General features: G+C 37.5%; 1 protein-coding gene across 5 annotated transcripts in view; it reads left to right on the forward strand.

The window, feature by feature from the left end:
- The window catches only part of LOC306863589 (histone-lysine N-methyltransferase 2C-like), a 150,581-nt gene that overhangs the window by 101,892 nt on the left and 30,202 nt on the right, over positions 1 to 18,487 (forward strand). For 4 of the 5 annotated variants that reach the window (XM_079407012.1, XM_079407014.1, XM_079407013.1 and 1 more), the window contains exons 19-30: positions 4,527 to 4,708; positions 5,606 to 5,770; positions 5,982 to 6,091; positions 6,623 to 6,700; positions 6,808 to 7,020; positions 8,690 to 8,818; positions 9,735 to 9,854; positions 9,940 to 10,064; positions 12,327 to 12,516; positions 13,896 to 13,994; positions 14,257 to 14,304; positions 17,772 to 17,909. In XM_079407012.1, coding sequence (XP_079263138.1) covers positions 4,527 to 4,708; positions 5,606 to 5,770; positions 5,982 to 6,091; positions 6,623 to 6,700; positions 6,808 to 7,020; positions 8,690 to 8,818; positions 9,735 to 9,854; positions 9,940 to 10,064; positions 12,327 to 12,516; positions 13,896 to 13,994; positions 14,257 to 14,304; positions 17,772 to 17,909 — 1,597 coding nt within the window. The remainder of the gene's footprint in view (positions 1 to 4,526; positions 4,709 to 5,605; positions 5,771 to 5,981; positions 6,092 to 6,622; positions 6,701 to 6,807; positions 7,021 to 8,689; positions 8,819 to 9,734; positions 9,855 to 9,939; positions 10,065 to 12,326; positions 12,517 to 13,895; positions 13,995 to 14,256; positions 14,305 to 17,771; positions 17,910 to 18,487) is intronic. The other variant, XM_079407015.1, reaches the window with a different exon arrangement.

Consider the following 18,487-nt stretch of genomic DNA (forward strand, 5'->3'; position numbering starts at 1 on the left):
GAGTTTGGGCCTGATTAAGATCAATTAAAGTAATAAACCTCAAGTGGCGGTGCATTAACTTGATTGTTGGTTGTGGAGAGTGGATTATTAAGTGTCTAAAATGGCAGTAGCAACATTATAAAAACACTAGTGTTCCATAAATGTATTATTAATTATAACCACAGTAATATAGTTTTGTTTATCCTGACTTTTTTTTGTCGTGTTGTCCCTGAAAACTCCAAGATTCAAATATACCTTCATCAAAACCAAACCAAAATGCGTTCCTTATATTATACTTAATTTCCTTAAAGTAACCCTATTATGCCTTTTTGAATATTACCTTTCATGCAGTGTGTCATGTAGCAGTATGTGACCATAAACTTTCTGCAAAGTTGTGAAGCCGAAAGTACACGATATATAAAGTTATTGTCTTTCAAAAAAAAAAAAAAGAGTCTGCTCACAATCGAATCTTATTCTGTTACGGCTGTACGTCACGAAGTAATTTCTTTTTCTTCATTTTTTTTTTTTAACCCCCTGTAATCTGCTTAAGTGCCACCTGACATGGACGCCTTGTTGGGAATCCATAATGTAGTTCATTAGCTTATCTGCAGGCTGTTTAAGCTTGCCTAGCAACATAACAGTTCTTCCTTGTTTTGTTGTAGCTTATTACATTAATATAGAATTCAGCTTATAGATATGCACATTTATCAGCTATTTTACTACTGATTCAAACATGGTTTGTCCCATTAGAATGTAGAGCTTGGAAATATCTATTTCGTAAATGTGCACAACTTAAGCAGTCGTGGCCTAATGGATAGAGAGTTGGAATTGTAACCCGAAGGTCGTGGGTTTGAGTCTCAGGTCCGGCAGGGATTGTAGGTGGGGGAGTGAATAATCAACACTCTCTCCACCCTCAATACCATGACTGAGGTGAGACCCTTGAGCAAGGCACCAAACCCCCATTGGCTGCCCACTGCTCCGGATGTATGTTCACTACTGTGTGTACACTTGGGTGGGTTAAATGCAGAGCATTATATATATAATATATATAATTTTTTTATTTTTATTTTTTTATCCAGTATCCAACAGCCAAATGTCATCACCAGGTGTCATGCATTCTGATGTCTAAGCCGAGCACCTGTGAAAGAGCTGTCTGCCTCTCATTCAATCATCCATTGCTCTGTGCAAGCAGCTGACTATTAACAATCACAGCTGCTGAAGATAATTGCTCTTATCCCAGATAACAGAACAAGGACATTTATTTAAAGATAATTGCTGAAAATTCTGCTATTAATTCACCCTCATGTTGTTCTAAATCCATTTTTCCATTTAATATAATAAAATGCTACTTTTTCCGTACAATGAAAGTGGGTGAAGATTTATACTGTCAAGCTCCAAAAGCTATAAAAGAAGTCCATACAAGTAGTGTGCTATAGTCTTCTAAAGCCATACAATTGCTTTGTTTGATGAACAGACTGGAATTAAAAGCCATTAAGGGTGCTTTCACATCTGTAGTTCGGTTCATTTGGTCCGGACCAAAGGCAAAAAATTATACATTGTAGCTATTTTTAGCCGTTTTGGTTCCTTTTCACACCACACTGTTTGCTCTGGTCCGAACCAGCTGAAACGAACCAAAATGCATTCACGTGACAACATCCGCTTCACTTGTTGGCTAGATGTGTCTTTGAACGCATTCCCTAAACTGCTTTTCGATTGGTCAGAAAGAGCGTGCAGGAAAATTCCAACGGTGCTCCCGGAACTAAACAAAGACTGGAGTAAAATGCAGCAGACAGCACACTGCTATTACATTATTATTACACATTTCTATGAGGCTCCGCACCTCCTTACAACAAGTTTGTCCGCGACCTGCCATGCTAAACTGCAACAGTGTTAATTTCGTTGACGAAGACAACGGCGAAAAATATTCGTCAACGAACCTTTTTTCTGTGACTAAGACGAGACGTTGACGAGCTAAAACTAATATCTGATGATAAAAACTATGACTAAATGTATGCCTCATCTTCGTTAACAAGACGAGACGGGACTAAAATGTTATTTGAGGACGAAATGTTATTTCGATGACATTCAAAATACATCCTATAGGCTAAGTTAACTGTCTTGTCTTTCAAAATGTGCTTCTCTGTCATTGGATAAGGTGCGTTTGCATATCTAGTCTCAGTATGGCAGCCGCAGTGGACGGATAACCTACCAAAACGCGAACTAGCGATCTGAAACAATGGCCTCAGCACCCGAAGGGTTAGGGAGTGGGTGACCAGACGTCTTGTTTTTCCCGGGAGTCACAATTCATTGTCGATTAACTTAAAGTCAGTGAAGGTGCGATAGGCGGAAACGCGCTGATAGAAGGGTTCTCTCGCGCACACGCTCCACTTCTTCAGTTCTCATACAGCGCGCCATCAGTTCTCAGCGCTCAAATACACACACAGCAGTCCAAATGTCTATCATGTAGAGTATCTCACTTAAATACAGTCCGTTATGGTTTAAGTGAGCTTAAACAGGTGGGTGAAAACTGAATGTATGTCAGTAGGCTATTACATACATACCTTCCGTCTTAAATGGACAGCATTCCTAATTATCTGTCATAAATGTTAACCAACAAAAGATGTTAAATAAATGTATACTTAAGTAAACCTACTGTATCTGAAAAATGAGTTTAATTTATATCTCTACCAAAAAATGAAAATTTATTCCAGTTTTTCCAAATTCAATCCTTGATTCAAATTTTTCATAATTAAGCTTAATTGATTTGGTCTAAAGAGAGAAGAATTAATGACTATTTTTGTTTGAATACTACATATAAAATAGCTACAAAATAATGTTGGTAACTGCAGTTTGACTAAAAGTAATGACTAAAAGTTGACAAAAATGCAATGACTTTTCGTCGACTAAAACTAGACTAAAACTATGATAGACTCAAATGACTAAAATGTGACTAAGACTATTAAGTATTTTCGGCTCAAGATAAAGACTAAGACTAAATCAAAAATGCCTGCCAAAATTAACACTGAACTGCAAACTGTCAACAAACACTTCCTCATCCCATAATGCACTACTGCATAATACACTACTGCTGGTTTAGTCCGAAAATGCGCAGTTCTTTTTGCAGTTGGGTCTGTTTGAGGTCGGATCGTGTTCTCACCACAAACGAACCGCTCCAGGGTTCGTTTGAAAGCGTGCCGAGACCTCCTCTTCAAGGACAGATGACTTCCTTTTCAAGGAGGTCTCGTTACGCTTGTTTGGTCCACTTTTGGTGCGCACTCGAGTGCGATCATTTTTCATCACTGATCATTTTTTGATGCAACACATAGTAATGTACCATGTTGGAATGTACGCAAGTTTGAATGAGATTTAGGCTCGTAATAATTAAGTAACGACTTAAAGCGTTAGTTCATGCAAAAATTCTGTGATTATTTATTTACCCTCATGTCTTTCCAATCCCTGAAGTCTTTTGATAATCTTCGAAACACAAATAATGAAATGAAACCTGAGAGATTTCGGTCCCTCTATTTGAAAATCCACTCAACCAACACTTTGAGCTTCAACAAATTTGTAAAGACATTGTAAAAACAATCCATATGAATTTAGTGGTTTATTCAGAGTTTTCTGAACAGACACAATTGCTTTATATGATAAAGAGATTTTAGGCTTTTGTCAATGCACATACATAGAGCACCTTAAAAATGGCCAACGCCATCTCAACTGTACAAACCTCATCATTCTCATGCCAAGCAAGTACAGTTCAGCTTCTGTTTTGTTGTGCTCTATGTAAGCGCATCGATCGACGTGCATAAAAAGCCTAAATAAATGTTCATCGTATAAAGTAATTGTGTCTCTTCAGAAGACTTGAATTAAACTGCTCGACTGATATGGATTATTTTGAAGCTTCAAGTGTGGACTTTTAATGGAGGCACAGAAATCTCTCAGATCTTTCATTTTTTGGATGAAACTAAACCTATAATGAGGACTGTGAATTTACCCGATGAGTTATGGGGTACTTTCATGGTGCTCTCTTGGAGTTTTACAGCCCCTGGTCACTATGTATAAAAAAAACAAGCATAGCGTTTTGCCTCATATCATTTGGAATGATGTAAATGATGGCAATTTACATTTTTATTTGAAATTTTTTGTTCAAACTGACACTCTGCAAGTTCAAATAGGGTTATCAGATTGTCATGTCAAGCATTTCTGGAAATTTTCCTTCATTAATATGCATCAAATGGCCTCTTTCCCCATTGGAGTACAACCCCAGAGGTTCTAGTGAACAGCAGGCAGACTGGACACATTTGTTAGTACAGGATGATGTGGTTGGATTGATTTATCACCACTCACATAAATTGATCTATAAATGCCAGCAAATCCTTCCGACAAATACCTCTGACTCCAGAGACATCTGACGGCTGTGTTCTTTGTGTTTCTCATATCCATCCAGATTATAGCCTGCTAAATATATAACCCTCCATTGCCCTTTAAACTAGTGCTTGACCTGTGTCCTTTGACCTCAAGTGTGTGTGTGTGTGTGTCTGTTTTAGATCACAAAAGTGGTGTTGAGTAAAGGCTGGCGCTGTCTGGAGTGCACAGTGTGCGAGGCATGTGGGCAGGCCAGTGACCCCGGGCGCTTGCTGCTCTGTGATGACTGTGACATTAGCTACCACACATACTGTCTGGACCCACCACTGCAGAATGTACCCAAAGGCAGCTGGAAGTGCAAGTGGTATGTACACACACACACGCAAACAGATGTCTTCACTAAAATTAGATGCAGCTTTGGACCATAGCCCAGTTTGTACTTTCATAGTTCTGTCTTCATGTTTGTCTTTTTTTTTTTTTTTTTTTTTTTTGAACCATCAAGATTATTTGCAAACCCATATTAATCTCATCTTTTTTTCTTGCATGTATTAAATGAATGTGACCTGTTAGTTTGAATATGCAGGTTGGAGAGTGAGATTTGTGTATGGAGCTACAATAGCTTGAAAATGTATATTTAATCTTGACAAAAATTAAATTAAATTAATTAAATTAAAACAAAATCTTGATTCTAATCATCTCCTCAGTTTCTTTATGCAAGATAGTTTTTAGTTCTTTCTCTTGCTTTTGAGGTGAAATATAACCTTTATTATATAACATTATAAAATTTTATTTACAGATGCAATGTCAATTTCTTTCATTTAAATCTCACTGCCGCTCTCAGTGTTTTAGCGCTATCTCTTTGTTAGCTTCACATCTCTTTTTTTTTCTCTCTCTCTCCACCCATCTAACACTCTCTTGATCTTTAGCAGCTGTTTTCAAACAAGATCGAAAGGGATTTCCTACATTTTTGCTGTAATTTCACATGTAATCCTCATTCAAACAGAGCTGGGTTTGCATTGCATTGTGATGCATTCATTCGGAGCTTTACATGGATTTGATCCATTTAAATATTTATTTTTAAGGCAGTGCAGTCAATGCTAAGCCTGTGCAAACAAGAGGCGTGTCCATTCACAGAAAGGCCACAAAATGAGTGTTAAAGAATGGATTTAGACATTTATGGTTAAAAGTGTGTGTGTCTGGGATAATGTGTATTTGCACACTCATGTATGTTATATCGATGTGTAACTGTGTTCTCCATCAGGTGTGTATTGTGTACTCAGTGTGGAGCCACGTCGCCTGGCCTGCGCTGTGAGTGGCAGAATAACTACACGCAATGCGGTCCATGTGCGAGTCTCACGGTTTGTCCCGTGTGCGCACGCAGCTACAGAGAGGAAGAGCTCATCCTACAGTGCCGGCAGTGTGACAGGTGGGTGGCACTCCATCATGCCAAATGCCATAACGGCAGAATAAAAAAGTATCCTGGGAAATGGCTCAGCAGTAGATTAGTACATGAATAAACACAGGTGTTGATGGGGGAAAATATTCATCACGTTAAGCATGTGATATTTGCTTGCTTTGTGACTTATTCTTAATGGCTGACTGGTTGTGAATGTGGTCTAATGACGTTTGGTCTGCAGGTGGGTTCATGCCTTATGTCAGGGGCTGAACTCTGATGAAGAGGTGGAGAGCGCAGCAGATGAGGGCTTTGACTGCTCTCTGTGTAAAACGCACACCATGTCCACACCTGGTAAGAGCCACAAACTTCTGGAATTTTCGCATTTTCAAAAATCACATTTAATCAGTATGTGTTTGTAGTTTGGATTGAGTTTGTAAATTGATTTCATGCCTCAATCGGTTTGTTCAAACTACAAAGAACTAAACAGATTTGATTTGGATATGCCAAAAAAATCAGATTTGAAGCTGAACAAAAATGTCCTAATCGTAATTTAAGGTGAATGCGCTTCAGACATTGTCTCTTGTTGATTCCTGTATGATGTGCATATTGATGCCCAATTTTTCTGTAACAGATGGACACTAGAGTGTTTTGGTCAATGAAACTTTGTTCCAGCAAAATGTGGTTCATTTAAAAAAAGCAGATGGGCTGAATTTCAAATCAAGCTGCAACCTGTTCATGTGAATTAAGCAGCAGTTAATGTAATCTGCATTTAATGGCTCCAGAATGTCCTCTTATCAATAAATAACTAAACAAAATGACTGTGAATATGCAGTGTTAACCTGAAATAAGTCAAGATTCCGTCTTGCTTTTGTGTTGTTACAGGTGGCACAGTGGCAAAGCTCATGGACATCAACGAGCCTCCTATAGTGACACAGGTTCTTACGAAAGTCAAGGAAAATGGTATTAATGCTTGTTTTCATTTAACTTTGCTGTGTAACAGTTATGTTACTTACTTTTCTGAAGTGTCAGAGCGACATTCATCATCGCTGTGTTCTGTTCTTTGCCAGAATTCCAGCGGACCTACACTCAGGATGGTGTGTGTCTGACTGAGTCAGGCTTGTGTCAGCTCCAGAGTTTATGTGTCCAGACCGCACGCCGTAGACGACCCAAACCCAAACTTAAGCTAAAGATCATCAATCAAAACAGTGTGGCTGTGTTGCAGACACCCCCTGACCCCCAGACTGAGCTCTTCAGGGATGGAGAGATGGACGAAAGTAGAGGTAAAGAATGTGTTTGTGCTTAATTTTTATTTAATTTTTTTTTAAATGTTAGCCCTGCCCCGAACTCTCACCATTGGTCGAATCAGTGCTAATGTGCTGGGTTGGTCAGGATGCCCAAAGCAGCTCAAATTATTGTCTCTACACATTAAAATGGGCTAAAAATTGTTTTAACAATTGCACACGTCACAAAAAAAAAAAAAGATCACTACGGCTAGACCATTAGATTTTGTTTTCAGGCATCATTCTTGAATCAAACCATTGTTATTTTAGTGTTAGATAAACTGTTATTGTTTTTGTTAATATTTTGAATTAGATTTTATTTTTATATTATCGGTTTTCATTTTAATTTTGTTTGAAGTTTTAGTGATTTTGTTGGGTTTTTGTATATATATATATATATATATATATATATATATATATATATATATATATATATATATATATATATATATATATATATAAATATATATAAATATTTATGTATTTAAGTTTTAGTGTAGCTTAAACATATTTTATAGGCCTATATTTCATTTTAATGTATAGGTTGTTTTGTTTATAGTGTATATTTGTTAGTTTCGTTTATATTTTTTATTTTAGTAATTTTATGATTTTATTTAATTTTTTTAATCGTTTTATTTTTAGCTAATGTTAATAACCCTGAATTGAACAAATGTAATTTAAGTCTCTGGCTATGACGTTATTGTGTGCCACTTAACTTTGGTGGTGGTTGTGAATTAGTGATGAGCATAACTGAGAAAGACAGAATAATCTAGAAAGTCGATTTAAGAAATAAGAGATTTGTTGAAAATGTAGAATACAGAGTGGAGTGACTGGAGAGAGAGAGAAATCGACAGGAAGGTGAGCCATGTAATGAATTTGACTTGGAGAGAGAAGAGAGTCTTTGAAAACAGCAGTCAGCAAATTATACCTGGCTTGGCATTTCAGTGATCAGAGGCTAGGCGGCTCTAACTGAATTAATGGCTGACCCCTCCATGGTAGGTCCAGTCTGAGAGAGCAAGCAGGGGGTAATGGGGAGGAATGGGGTCACAAGTTTAACCCCCTCACTGCCAGAAACGGCAGTTTATAACAATAATCTAAATGCCTTGAATAACTTAGCATTAAGAGTTGAATTCTAAAAATTAAATGCATGGTTATTCTGTTGATTCAATTGAAATGCACCTCATTAAGAAGAATGCATTGTGCCACAAAAATACTGGAAATATATATTTTTTTATTTGTGAACAATAAAATCACAAACAATGTTTTAAATTAAAACATTATTTACAAGGGTTTAAAAATGTTGAACCTCTTATAAAAGAAATCGAAAAACAATAGGACATTTTGTTGAAGATTAAATGTCTCGTTTCACTCAAACTGAATTAAAATGTGGCTTTTTAAATTGTTTTGTATCTTATTTGTGGAATGTGCCAAGCATCTCAAAACAATACTCTGCTGTTATTTTAGTGCACCAGTCTTTCCATCTTCATACAAGTCATATGGCATTGAATGCAAATGTGTTTGTTGTTTTGATTAAATGTGTGTGTTCTGTGGTTGTTAATCTACTGAACCAGACTGTCTAGTGAGTCGTTTTTGTGTATGTGTCTTTGTTCGGTTTAAAGTATATCCTTTCAGCATCTAGAGTGCTCTGTGTTGTTTGGTCGCATTGCAGAGGTCGACCCGATGGACTGTGATGGGAAATCTGACTCCAGCCCCGAGCGTGAGCACTGTGATGACCACCTGAAAGGGGCCGACGGCAGCGACAGCAACAAGAAGAGGAAGAGGAAGCCATACAGACCGGGTGAGAGAGCGAGAGAGAGAAAGGTGCACTTATCGGAAAGGACAGCTCCACTGGACTGTGAAATAGTGCGGCTGCAAATTCTAGACCTTAAATAGCATCCCACAGTGCTTTGCTCTTTAAAGCTCCTTGCTGGGGAGAACTCCGGAAAGAACGTTCTCTCTGAGCTTTTTTCTGACTAAAGTAATCTCTTTAAAGTAATGTCCTTTTTAAGCACTACCTTCCATTTCTTAAAAAAAAAAAAATGTAAACAGTATAGACGTATGTGTATTTGCACAGCTTTTTCATCACATCACCCCTTTAGTTGAATCTGAGTTCAGTGTTAGCCTCTATTTTTCCTCTGTCTTTCTTTGATAGATAAACTTACTATTTAGTGGTGTTGGTTAAGGCAAGCGTTACTGTTACTGTTGCTCAAGGTTAGGGTTCTAAAACAAATCTAGTTCAATGAATACATACAAATGAAAAAAAATGTTTTGAGATTAGAGAAGCAGTGTTTTAGAGCTTTTTTTTTTTTTTTGTTAGTCTGAACCCTGTTCTTCCCATTGAAATGTTTACGCTACTTACAGCACATAAACCAACCCAAATGTCTTTAATCATTCTGTGTCCATGCGGTGGACCGGGGTGGAGTGGGGGTTGTTGGGTCAGATTCATCCAATGCGGTGCAACCAGAAATAGACTTACCTGAAATGGTTGCTCCAGGACTTTAGCCAAGATGAATCACCCTCTCCTGGCCCAAAGCTAATACGTCATCCTGAATTATAGAGATGAATGTCACGACGTCACTGTCAGGGTCCCACGTTATTCATTCCCGATTGCATTCATCACTTAGTTTAGGGGTCCAGCAGCTGTATTTTTATTTTTTTTAACTGACACTGTTTCAAGTTAAATTAGATTTTGGTTTCCCGTTTTCCCTCTTTAGGTATCGGTGGGTTTATGGTGCGTCAAAGGAGCAAAGCAGGGCAGGGGAAAGGCAAGCGGTCTCTCAGTCGGAAAAACTCCACAAGCTCACTTACAGAGAACTTCACAGGAAAGGAAGAAGGTATGGTCTTGACAGCTCAGGTTTTCATGTTTATTTACTTTGGTTTATACTCTTAGTTGTTGCATCAAGTGTATCTTTTCACCAGGTTGGAATGAACCAGACACTCCTGTGGATGTAACTCCCGTCGTCAGCGAGCCTCTGGAGAAAGTCAAGAAGAGATACAGGAAGAAAAAAAACAAACTTGAGGAGGCCTTCCCCTCGTATCTGCAGGTCAGTCCCACAAATATTCCTTCAAAGTGTTTCTCCACTGAATTCTGGATCAATTTTTTTTGCCTCTCTTGCCTCTGCATAGGAAATGTCCCTAAAGCTAATAATATTTTTTTACACTGCTTCAGACTGTAGATAATTGTTTTATAGTAGTTGATTGTTGCCATATATCTGTGGGTTTAAGGGTAATTATTGTTTTATTGTTGAAGGGGACCATAATTAGAATTATTTTTTATTTTTTTTTTATAAAACACTATTTATAAAGATGAATTAATTTAAATTCCTGTACAACTTGAACTCTCTGGAATCGATTTCCCCTTACACTTCCATTTTGCTTGTTTTTACAAACTGAGTCTAAATTATTTTAGAGAACACTCCACAGATATTGTCAGTAGAGCGTAACTTGTATTGAATCTGGAACATTATTTGAACCACAAGCCACTCCAGAGGAATAAAGCTGTAATAAGTGTACTACATAAGTCACTTTAGATAAAAGCTAGGGATGCACGATATTATCGGCCCAATATCGGCCGATAATGGCTTTAAATGTAAATATTGGCATTGGCCCGATATTAAAAATTATGCCGATACGTCTTGCCGATAAGAGTAATACATTAACTCGCATGTGCTCAGGGTGTGCTAGCGATTAGATAACATCAGCAGTGTGGCTCATTCTTGAAGCAAAGTTTTGCCTAATTGATGATTAGATTCACTGTTTTGCATTGTTGCATTTAAACTTAGAATGCACGTACAGAATGAAGCATTCGGTGTATGATAGAGGAAACAGTAATAGCACGTGCAGTGGCAGCAGCGCAGCTTCCCCTGGGTCCTAGTGCCCGTTCCGTAAGGAGTTTTAATTCCGTAGGGAGCGCTGTTGGCCTATTACTAATAAAATGAAAGCAAAATACACAAATAATATTTAGAATGTTTCTGATTAAATAAAGCAGTAATTGATGCCATAAAATCATGAGTATGTTTTGATTTAAAGTTCAGAAGCTATAGCTTGCATGAACAAAAACAAAAACATGTCACCTAAATTAAATAATTTTATATATACTGATTTATTCATTTAATGTGTAGTATGTTATATTTTTCAACAAATTATGAGCTCTAAAGATTTTCAGAATTTTTACAACTCTTGCTTTTGACCATTTACATATGTTAAATCTTAAAATAAAATGTTAAGGTTACCACTGCATCTTTCTGAAAAAAAAATACAGCGATTGAATATAGTTTATTCATAGTTATTTCAAATCTTCAATGTACTGTCATTATAAAAGAACTTTGTTGTTGTTTATTTAATTCTAACAAATACGTTTTTGTTAAAAACTAACCAAAATTAAAAAATAATTTTATAATAATTTCTGCACAGGGGAGACTTGGTGTTGTTTCCAAACAAAAGGAAATATATCGGTATCGGCTATCGGCCAAAATGAGTTGAAAAATATTAGCATATCGGATATCGGCAAAAAAACTATTGTGCATCCCTAATAAAAGTGTCTTATAATTAATTACTAGTTCTCTCAGTAAACATAGGCATCCCTGTCAGGACCTTTCTTCACGTCAGAGCTGAATGTGTTTGAACTGAGGAATGTGTAGAGTGTAGCGATCAGGGATTGTGTAAGCATGTGCAGGGTTGACACATGCTCTTAAAAAAAGACCATCATGCTCAGCGTGGGGATGCAGTGATGCATTAACTGTAACAGCTGTCACTTTAGGCGTTCCTGTTTGTCAAACCTGAAATTAGACGTAAAGGTCATCACCTGAGGAATGTCTTGAATCAATGATTTAAGTTGCAGCACATTAGACCAACACAGTGGCGAGTCATCACATTGGTAGTTTGGTACTGTTAGATATTCTGAAGTGGTACAAATGTGCTTTACCGTGTAGCACTGTGGCAACCTTTTGTCATTTAGAGCATAAAAAATTCAGCCAAAAAAACCCACTGATTTTTACTTGATGGGTGACAAAATGGGCAGAAAAAAATTGCTATTCATTTACATTGAAGGATGAACCTGAGCCATATCTAGACAGCAAAATATCATAGAGACTTGGATTAATCATTCAGATGACCCTAGAAATCACCTAGCAAGTACCCAGAACATTGTAGCAACTGCATAACAGTGCACTAGAAACTACCCAGGACATTTTTTGTGCAGTTTTTGCACAGTCAAAAACAAGTCATATTTTCTTGTGAATGTGGAAGTCTAGTATTTACATGGAGTGCTTGTGCATTATTAACTTGTGTACATGTTTATGTTACAGGAGGCGTTTTTTGGGAAAGAACTTCTGAATAAAAGCAAGCAGACCAAGTCAGCTCTGGAAACAGGGCTTGTTGAGGAAGAAGCCAGTCATGCAGACAGTAAATCACAGAGCAGCAGCTTCCTGGACCCTTTATCTGACCCGCTTCTGAGTACCACTTCCACGGCAGTCTCATCTAAAGCAGGGCCACTGCGTATGTTCAGCTGTACCTTCATATTTATACATGTAGAATTTATATATATATATGTATGTATATATTTATCATATGTACGTATATATTATGTCTACACACATATTTTCCAAATACACACACACAGTACTGCCCAGAGAAATTAGACGTCCCTACCCCCATTATGATTGGCCTTTGTTTAGAGATGAAATAGTTTCTTCTGCTCTGACCAGTCAGGTCACATTTTTCTGCTCTAGACTGCAGTGAATTCTGCAGGGAGATATAATGCACATTATCACCGTTCCCCCTGCTTTCCCATCTGCACACACTGAATGCATCACACAACCGCAGAATCCTAGCACTGTAACTGCAGAATCCTACAGTGTAACTCCAGTGGTATGCATTAGAGACCATCTCGGTTCATCTTTTGCCACAGGGACTAAAGAAGATGAACTATACAAATGAACTTTTTTTGCCCCCATGTGCTCATTTTGTGTCTTCTTCAGCCCTGATTTGCATACTCTTATAGGCTGAAGAGCTTGTTTTGATGCCTCATTCTTCACCATTTCTCCTTATCCTCAGTTCTGTCAACCCTCATTTACACCCAGCCCAGCAGACCTCTGCTCGTAGCCAACCTAACATGTTTTTAAAACCCAATTTGCCAGCACTTTTCTGAATTCCCTGTCAGAGCTCTCTGGGAGGATAGGAATCTGGCAGTCCCAGTGCAGTGTTTAGAAGGCTTGTGCGTATTCGTTTGGAGAGCGATCACAAAGCTATTTGAAGGCTTTCATGGCTGCTTGTTTGTACTTAGAGATTTTCATCTCCCATAGAGTGAACTTCTGCTCTGCAGATTCTTGCGTTTAACCCTTTCATGCAGGTTTATTCCTGAAACCAGTGTTTGATTTGGGAATCTCATTATGCATACATCTTTATGCAATTAATGCTAATGAAATTATAAAGAATATTTCAGTAAAATTAGGGGTGGGCGGTATGACTAAAATCTTATACCACTTTAAGAATATAACAAAATTTTGAAGACGAGGTGAAAATGTCAATGAAAAATCTTTTTTGAAAGGACATGTCACCCTTAATGTTTAAAGTGGATACAGACAGCAACGTGAGCAGTTTTATATTACACTAACAGTATGGCTCTGTTCCAAAACTGAGAATGTTCTGAGCTTCGCATGGCACAGTGTATAGTTTTTGTTAACGACATTGTTTTTTTTTTAATCCAAACTGTGTCCAAGTGACAGAAGTTGCACCCCTATTATCAAGAAGATTGTTCGGTTTCTATCATCGCACAGTATATGTCTTCGCCCAGCCCTTGGTAACATTTAATGAAGAGCACTTGGTGATTAGTATGGATACATGTGCTCAGAAACGCTTGTCTTCTTGATCTCTAGCCAATGTGGAGGATCACTTAGCCGAGCTGGTTCTACATTCAGATGATGATCTCCTGGGAATGCTGTCCGATGACCTGGTCAAGCCAGGCGCTGAATCAGGTAGACTCAGTCCCAAGATCTGTCCATAGGATAGTCTCCCCTCTCTCTTCACTTTGCAGATGCTCTAACAATCTCAGAAAGGACACCTGCAATTGTGTCTTCACTCTTTTTCACATTTTTCACACTTGCATTTTGCATTTTTACCTGTTTTGCTGTGTTTCTCTTTATTTGTTGTCTTGGCATCCTCCTCCTTTTTTCTTAATTTTTTTTCTGCATTTCTGTTTTATAATTATTTGGTTTTATCTGGTTTGGGTTCTTGTAGGTCTTGATTTATGCCCTTTCCAAGTGGACAGTTTCCCCTCTCCATTCGGTAAGAGCCCTGTTGGCACAGCCTCTCTGGCTTTAGAAGTAGAGATGCCCCCCTCTCCTGGCCTCTTGGCCCCCCCAAACAGGACCTCAGACTTTTTGTAGTGCCAGATCTGCATGATCTCTTTTGTGACAAACACACACACTTATCTTTGGCTTTCTGCATCTTTTTACTAACCACAAACAAACTGCATGTTTTCTTGCACATGAACCTGTTGTGACACTGAGGTGAGAACTAAACTGTCCTTAAATGGATGTTGGAATTGGCCACTACTGTACCATAGTTGGCAAATGTGACAGTTTGCAAATCTGTGACATTTTACTGAAGTGTGCTTGATATGTGCTGTGTCCTTTTTCTTTTCTAAGGGGTATAATTTAGTTGATCATTTTATTTATTCCTAATTGCCAGCTTTTTAGTTGGCAAGGACACATTCCCTTCTCTTTGTGGAGTGGCCTTGCAGTGGAAAAACTAGTTGTTTGAGAGTTGAAGCAACTGCTTCAGTGTGAAAGCATGTTCCACGAGGTTACAAAAAAGTAGATTTACTCTTGGGTTCCCTTTAACGTATGGTGTATAAACATGCAATTAGAGGTTGTGCTTTTTTTATAAAAGTCAGAATTTTACAGAATTTTAACATTGACAGCTAACTATTTGTTTCCCATTTCTTTAAAAAAAAAAAGGTAAATGATACATAATAATAATAATTTCAGTAATTCCCTACAGTACTTTAGAAACATTCCCACAGCGAAAGGAGGCTAAAAGGGACTAGAAGTGAACAAAGCTAAAATTGAAAGTTTTAAAGTGTACCTAAGAATGTGAAAACAGACTAGGAGAGAGACAAAAGAATGAACAAAAAAATAATACTATGAGAGCAGAATAAGATGAAAGAAATGCAACATGGGGCTTGATAAAGACTTTGCTACCTGTCAAAGGGTTAGTGGTCTCTTATTTAAAATCCCGAATGTTACAATATTTTACAGATGGATAAACACAGAACATGACAGAAAATGTACAACCCGATTTGTCAAAGTGACAGATAATTATCATTTGTAGCGTAACCTCTGTGTGCAATATACAGTGCCCTCCATAAGTATTGGAACAGTAAAGACAAAATTGCTCTGTTGGCTGTGGAGTCAAGACATTTACAAATATGATTAAAAGATGAATATGAGACAAAACTACAGAATGTCATACTTTATTATTAGCCGTTTCAACACACATATGTTTCACCAAATAAAAAGATCAGCACTTTTAGAGTTTCATCCCTCGATCTGATGTGAGCATAAGTATTGGGACAGTTGAACATAAGGCAGATATAAAAGATTAAAAGCTATTATTTAGTTGCAGATCTCTTGCGCACAATCACAGCAGTGAGTCTGTGACCCATAGACATCACCAGACTCTTGGTCTCATCCTTTGAAATACTTTTCCCAGCCTTTAATGCACCCAATTCCAATTGTTGCTTGTTTTGGGGAGTTTCTGCCTTTACTCTCCTCTCCAGCTGGTGAAATTCATGTTCAATCAGATTTAAATCTGGAGATTGACTTGGGCAATCAAAGACTTTCTATTTCTTTGCCCTTATAAACTCCTTGACTGAACTGGCAGGGTGTTTTGGGTCATTGTCCTGATGCAATATGAAGCACTTCCCAATGAATCTGGGGACATTTTCTTGAATATTGGTAGGCAAGATGGTTTTGTACCCTTCCAAATTCATTCTGCTACTGTCATCATACATTAAGTCATCAGTAAAGTTGAGAGGGCCTGTTCCAGAGACAGCCATGCATGCCCATGCCATGACACCACCTCCACCATGCTTTACAGATGAGGCTGTATGCTTGGGATCATTGCAGTTCTGTAATTCTGTGTCAAAGTCTCCTGAGGACAGTAGATTGTCAGAGCATCACCCCAGCTTTCTGGAAGTTCTTGGTGATTTTACAGACACGTCTTTTAGGATTCATTTTTACAGCTTTTATGATTTGTCTGTCATCAACTTCTGTTGTTTTCTCAGCCAATCAGGTAGTTGTTGGTTGCTGGTGGTTTCCAAACTCTTGATTTCTCCATGCCCTTTGTTTTTGCTAGAGCTCTAACTGACTTCCTCTTTTCTTTTAGCATCCAAATTGCTTGCTTTTTTCTCAAAGTCAACTCCCTCGTCTTCATCCTGGTTTGTGTGTCATCATCGAATGCAGAAGTAATGGATATAACTGATACGACACATTCCCTGCTTTTAATATCTGAAGAATTAATGCAACAGGACACAGCTGATCACTTAGAAAGACCTGTGAGGCAACTGTTCCAATACTTATGCTCACATCAGATAGAGGGATGAAACTCTGAAGTGCTGAACTTCTTAGCTGGTAAAACATCTATGTGTTGAATCACCCAATAATAAAATGTGACATTCTGTAGCTTTGTCTCATATTCACATTTTAATCATACACAGCCAACAGAGCAATTTTGTCTTTACTGTTCCAATACTTTTGGAGGGCACTGTATATGTAAATATATAAGGGTTTGTTTTTAAGTGCATACCAAGGTGCTTGGTTTAGAGAAATGTTTCGAGTGGAATACAATTTAAACTATATTGACAGCATGCTATCGGAATATAATTTTGATTTATCCTTCACCTTGTAAAAAACAAAAATAAAATAAAAAAATCATGTTTTAAGGTAGTGCATTTACAATGTTAGTCAGTCAAAACAAACAAAAATTTAAAAAACTCCACTGTTTCAAAATTATAGCTGCAAGACTATACACTTTAAACATTATACATGTTAATATTTGTGACAAGTTATAGTTACGTTTTTTTGTAAGAAACTCATCTAAACCTCAGCTTTAAAACCCTCTAACAGACTTGCATTGCCCCCATAGACTATGTAAGTGCATGACTGTAGTGTCATATATTGCCACATGCCACATATTCTGTTGATAGATTTTAACATGTTTTGAACCTGGAGCAAGAACTTTACATGAAACCAGGGTAATTGTCATTGGAAAGCTCACCTCTGCATTTAGACCAAAGCACAACGGCTGACTCTTTGATTTGATGACAACATTTACTATTATTAATCATTGCAATTGCTTGCTTTTTCATGCAATGATGAAAGAACATGCATTTTTTTTAAAGACTTTTTCACACTCACTTGAGCAGGCAACACTTTTAGGTTCCTGTTTTTCTTGGAAAATTGAGTTAGTGGAGGGGATGAAAGAGAGAGCAAGGGAGACAGAGACAAAAAAAAATCCTAATTTTTCCATGACATGAAATAACAGCCCAACCTGTTTTTTACTTCCTTATCTTAGCAAACACTCAGGCACAGTTGAAATAAACTGAAAATAAATTGCTTATCAACACTTATTTAGGCATTTACAGAATGGCAGCTCTGTTTTTCTGTAGATCTTTGCAAGTTTAATTTTGTGTTCAGTAGAGATAAGAAACTAAGTTTGAGAGTAGCTGTTGAGCTTTCCCTTTCTTTCAGCTGGTTTGGACATTGGCACCCTGTCAGACGATCAGTCAGCTCCTCCTCAACCTGGCCCTGCTCGAGGGTCTCGACCACTACAGGAAGAACCTCTGGATGTAATATTGAGTCCTGAGCTGGATAAGATGGTTTCCGATGGTAAGAGTCATGGATTACATTCACTTTGCAAATGGAACTTTTACTATTTTGTTTAAAAAAAAATAGAATTATCCTATTTTTGTACTACTTTACAACACATCACAGATGTAATGCATTCACTATATTGCAAACACCTCTTGATTATTGAATTTAGGTGTTTCAATCAGAATTATTTCCACAGATATATAAAATCAAGCCCCTAGCCATGCAGTCTGGGGGGGGGTGAATTCAAGCATGTCAGTTGAAATTTAATCCCAATTAAATTATTAAAGGGTTAGTTCACCCAAAACTGAAAAAGGTTGCCTGTTTCACTCACCCTCGAGTAGGGATGGGTATCGGTAAGATTTTAACGGTATTACTACTCTTACCGATACTGCTTATCGATCCGGTACTTTAACGGTATTCTTATCGGTACTTTTTGTTTTACTTTTTCTTTGTTCATATTCTTACAGTATCTTATCTTATGTATATAAAACACTAAAAATGCCTGCACTTCATCAATTTGTAAATGCACCAGTGTGCAGGTATTTTTAGTGTTTTATATACATAAGATAAGATACAGTAACAACATGAACAAA

Source organism: Barbus barbus (genome assembly GCF_936440315.1).
Source record: "Barbus barbus genome assembly, chromosome: 44".
NCBI classification, from domain to species: Eukaryota; Metazoa; Chordata; class Actinopteri; order Cypriniformes; family Cyprinidae; genus Barbus; species Barbus barbus.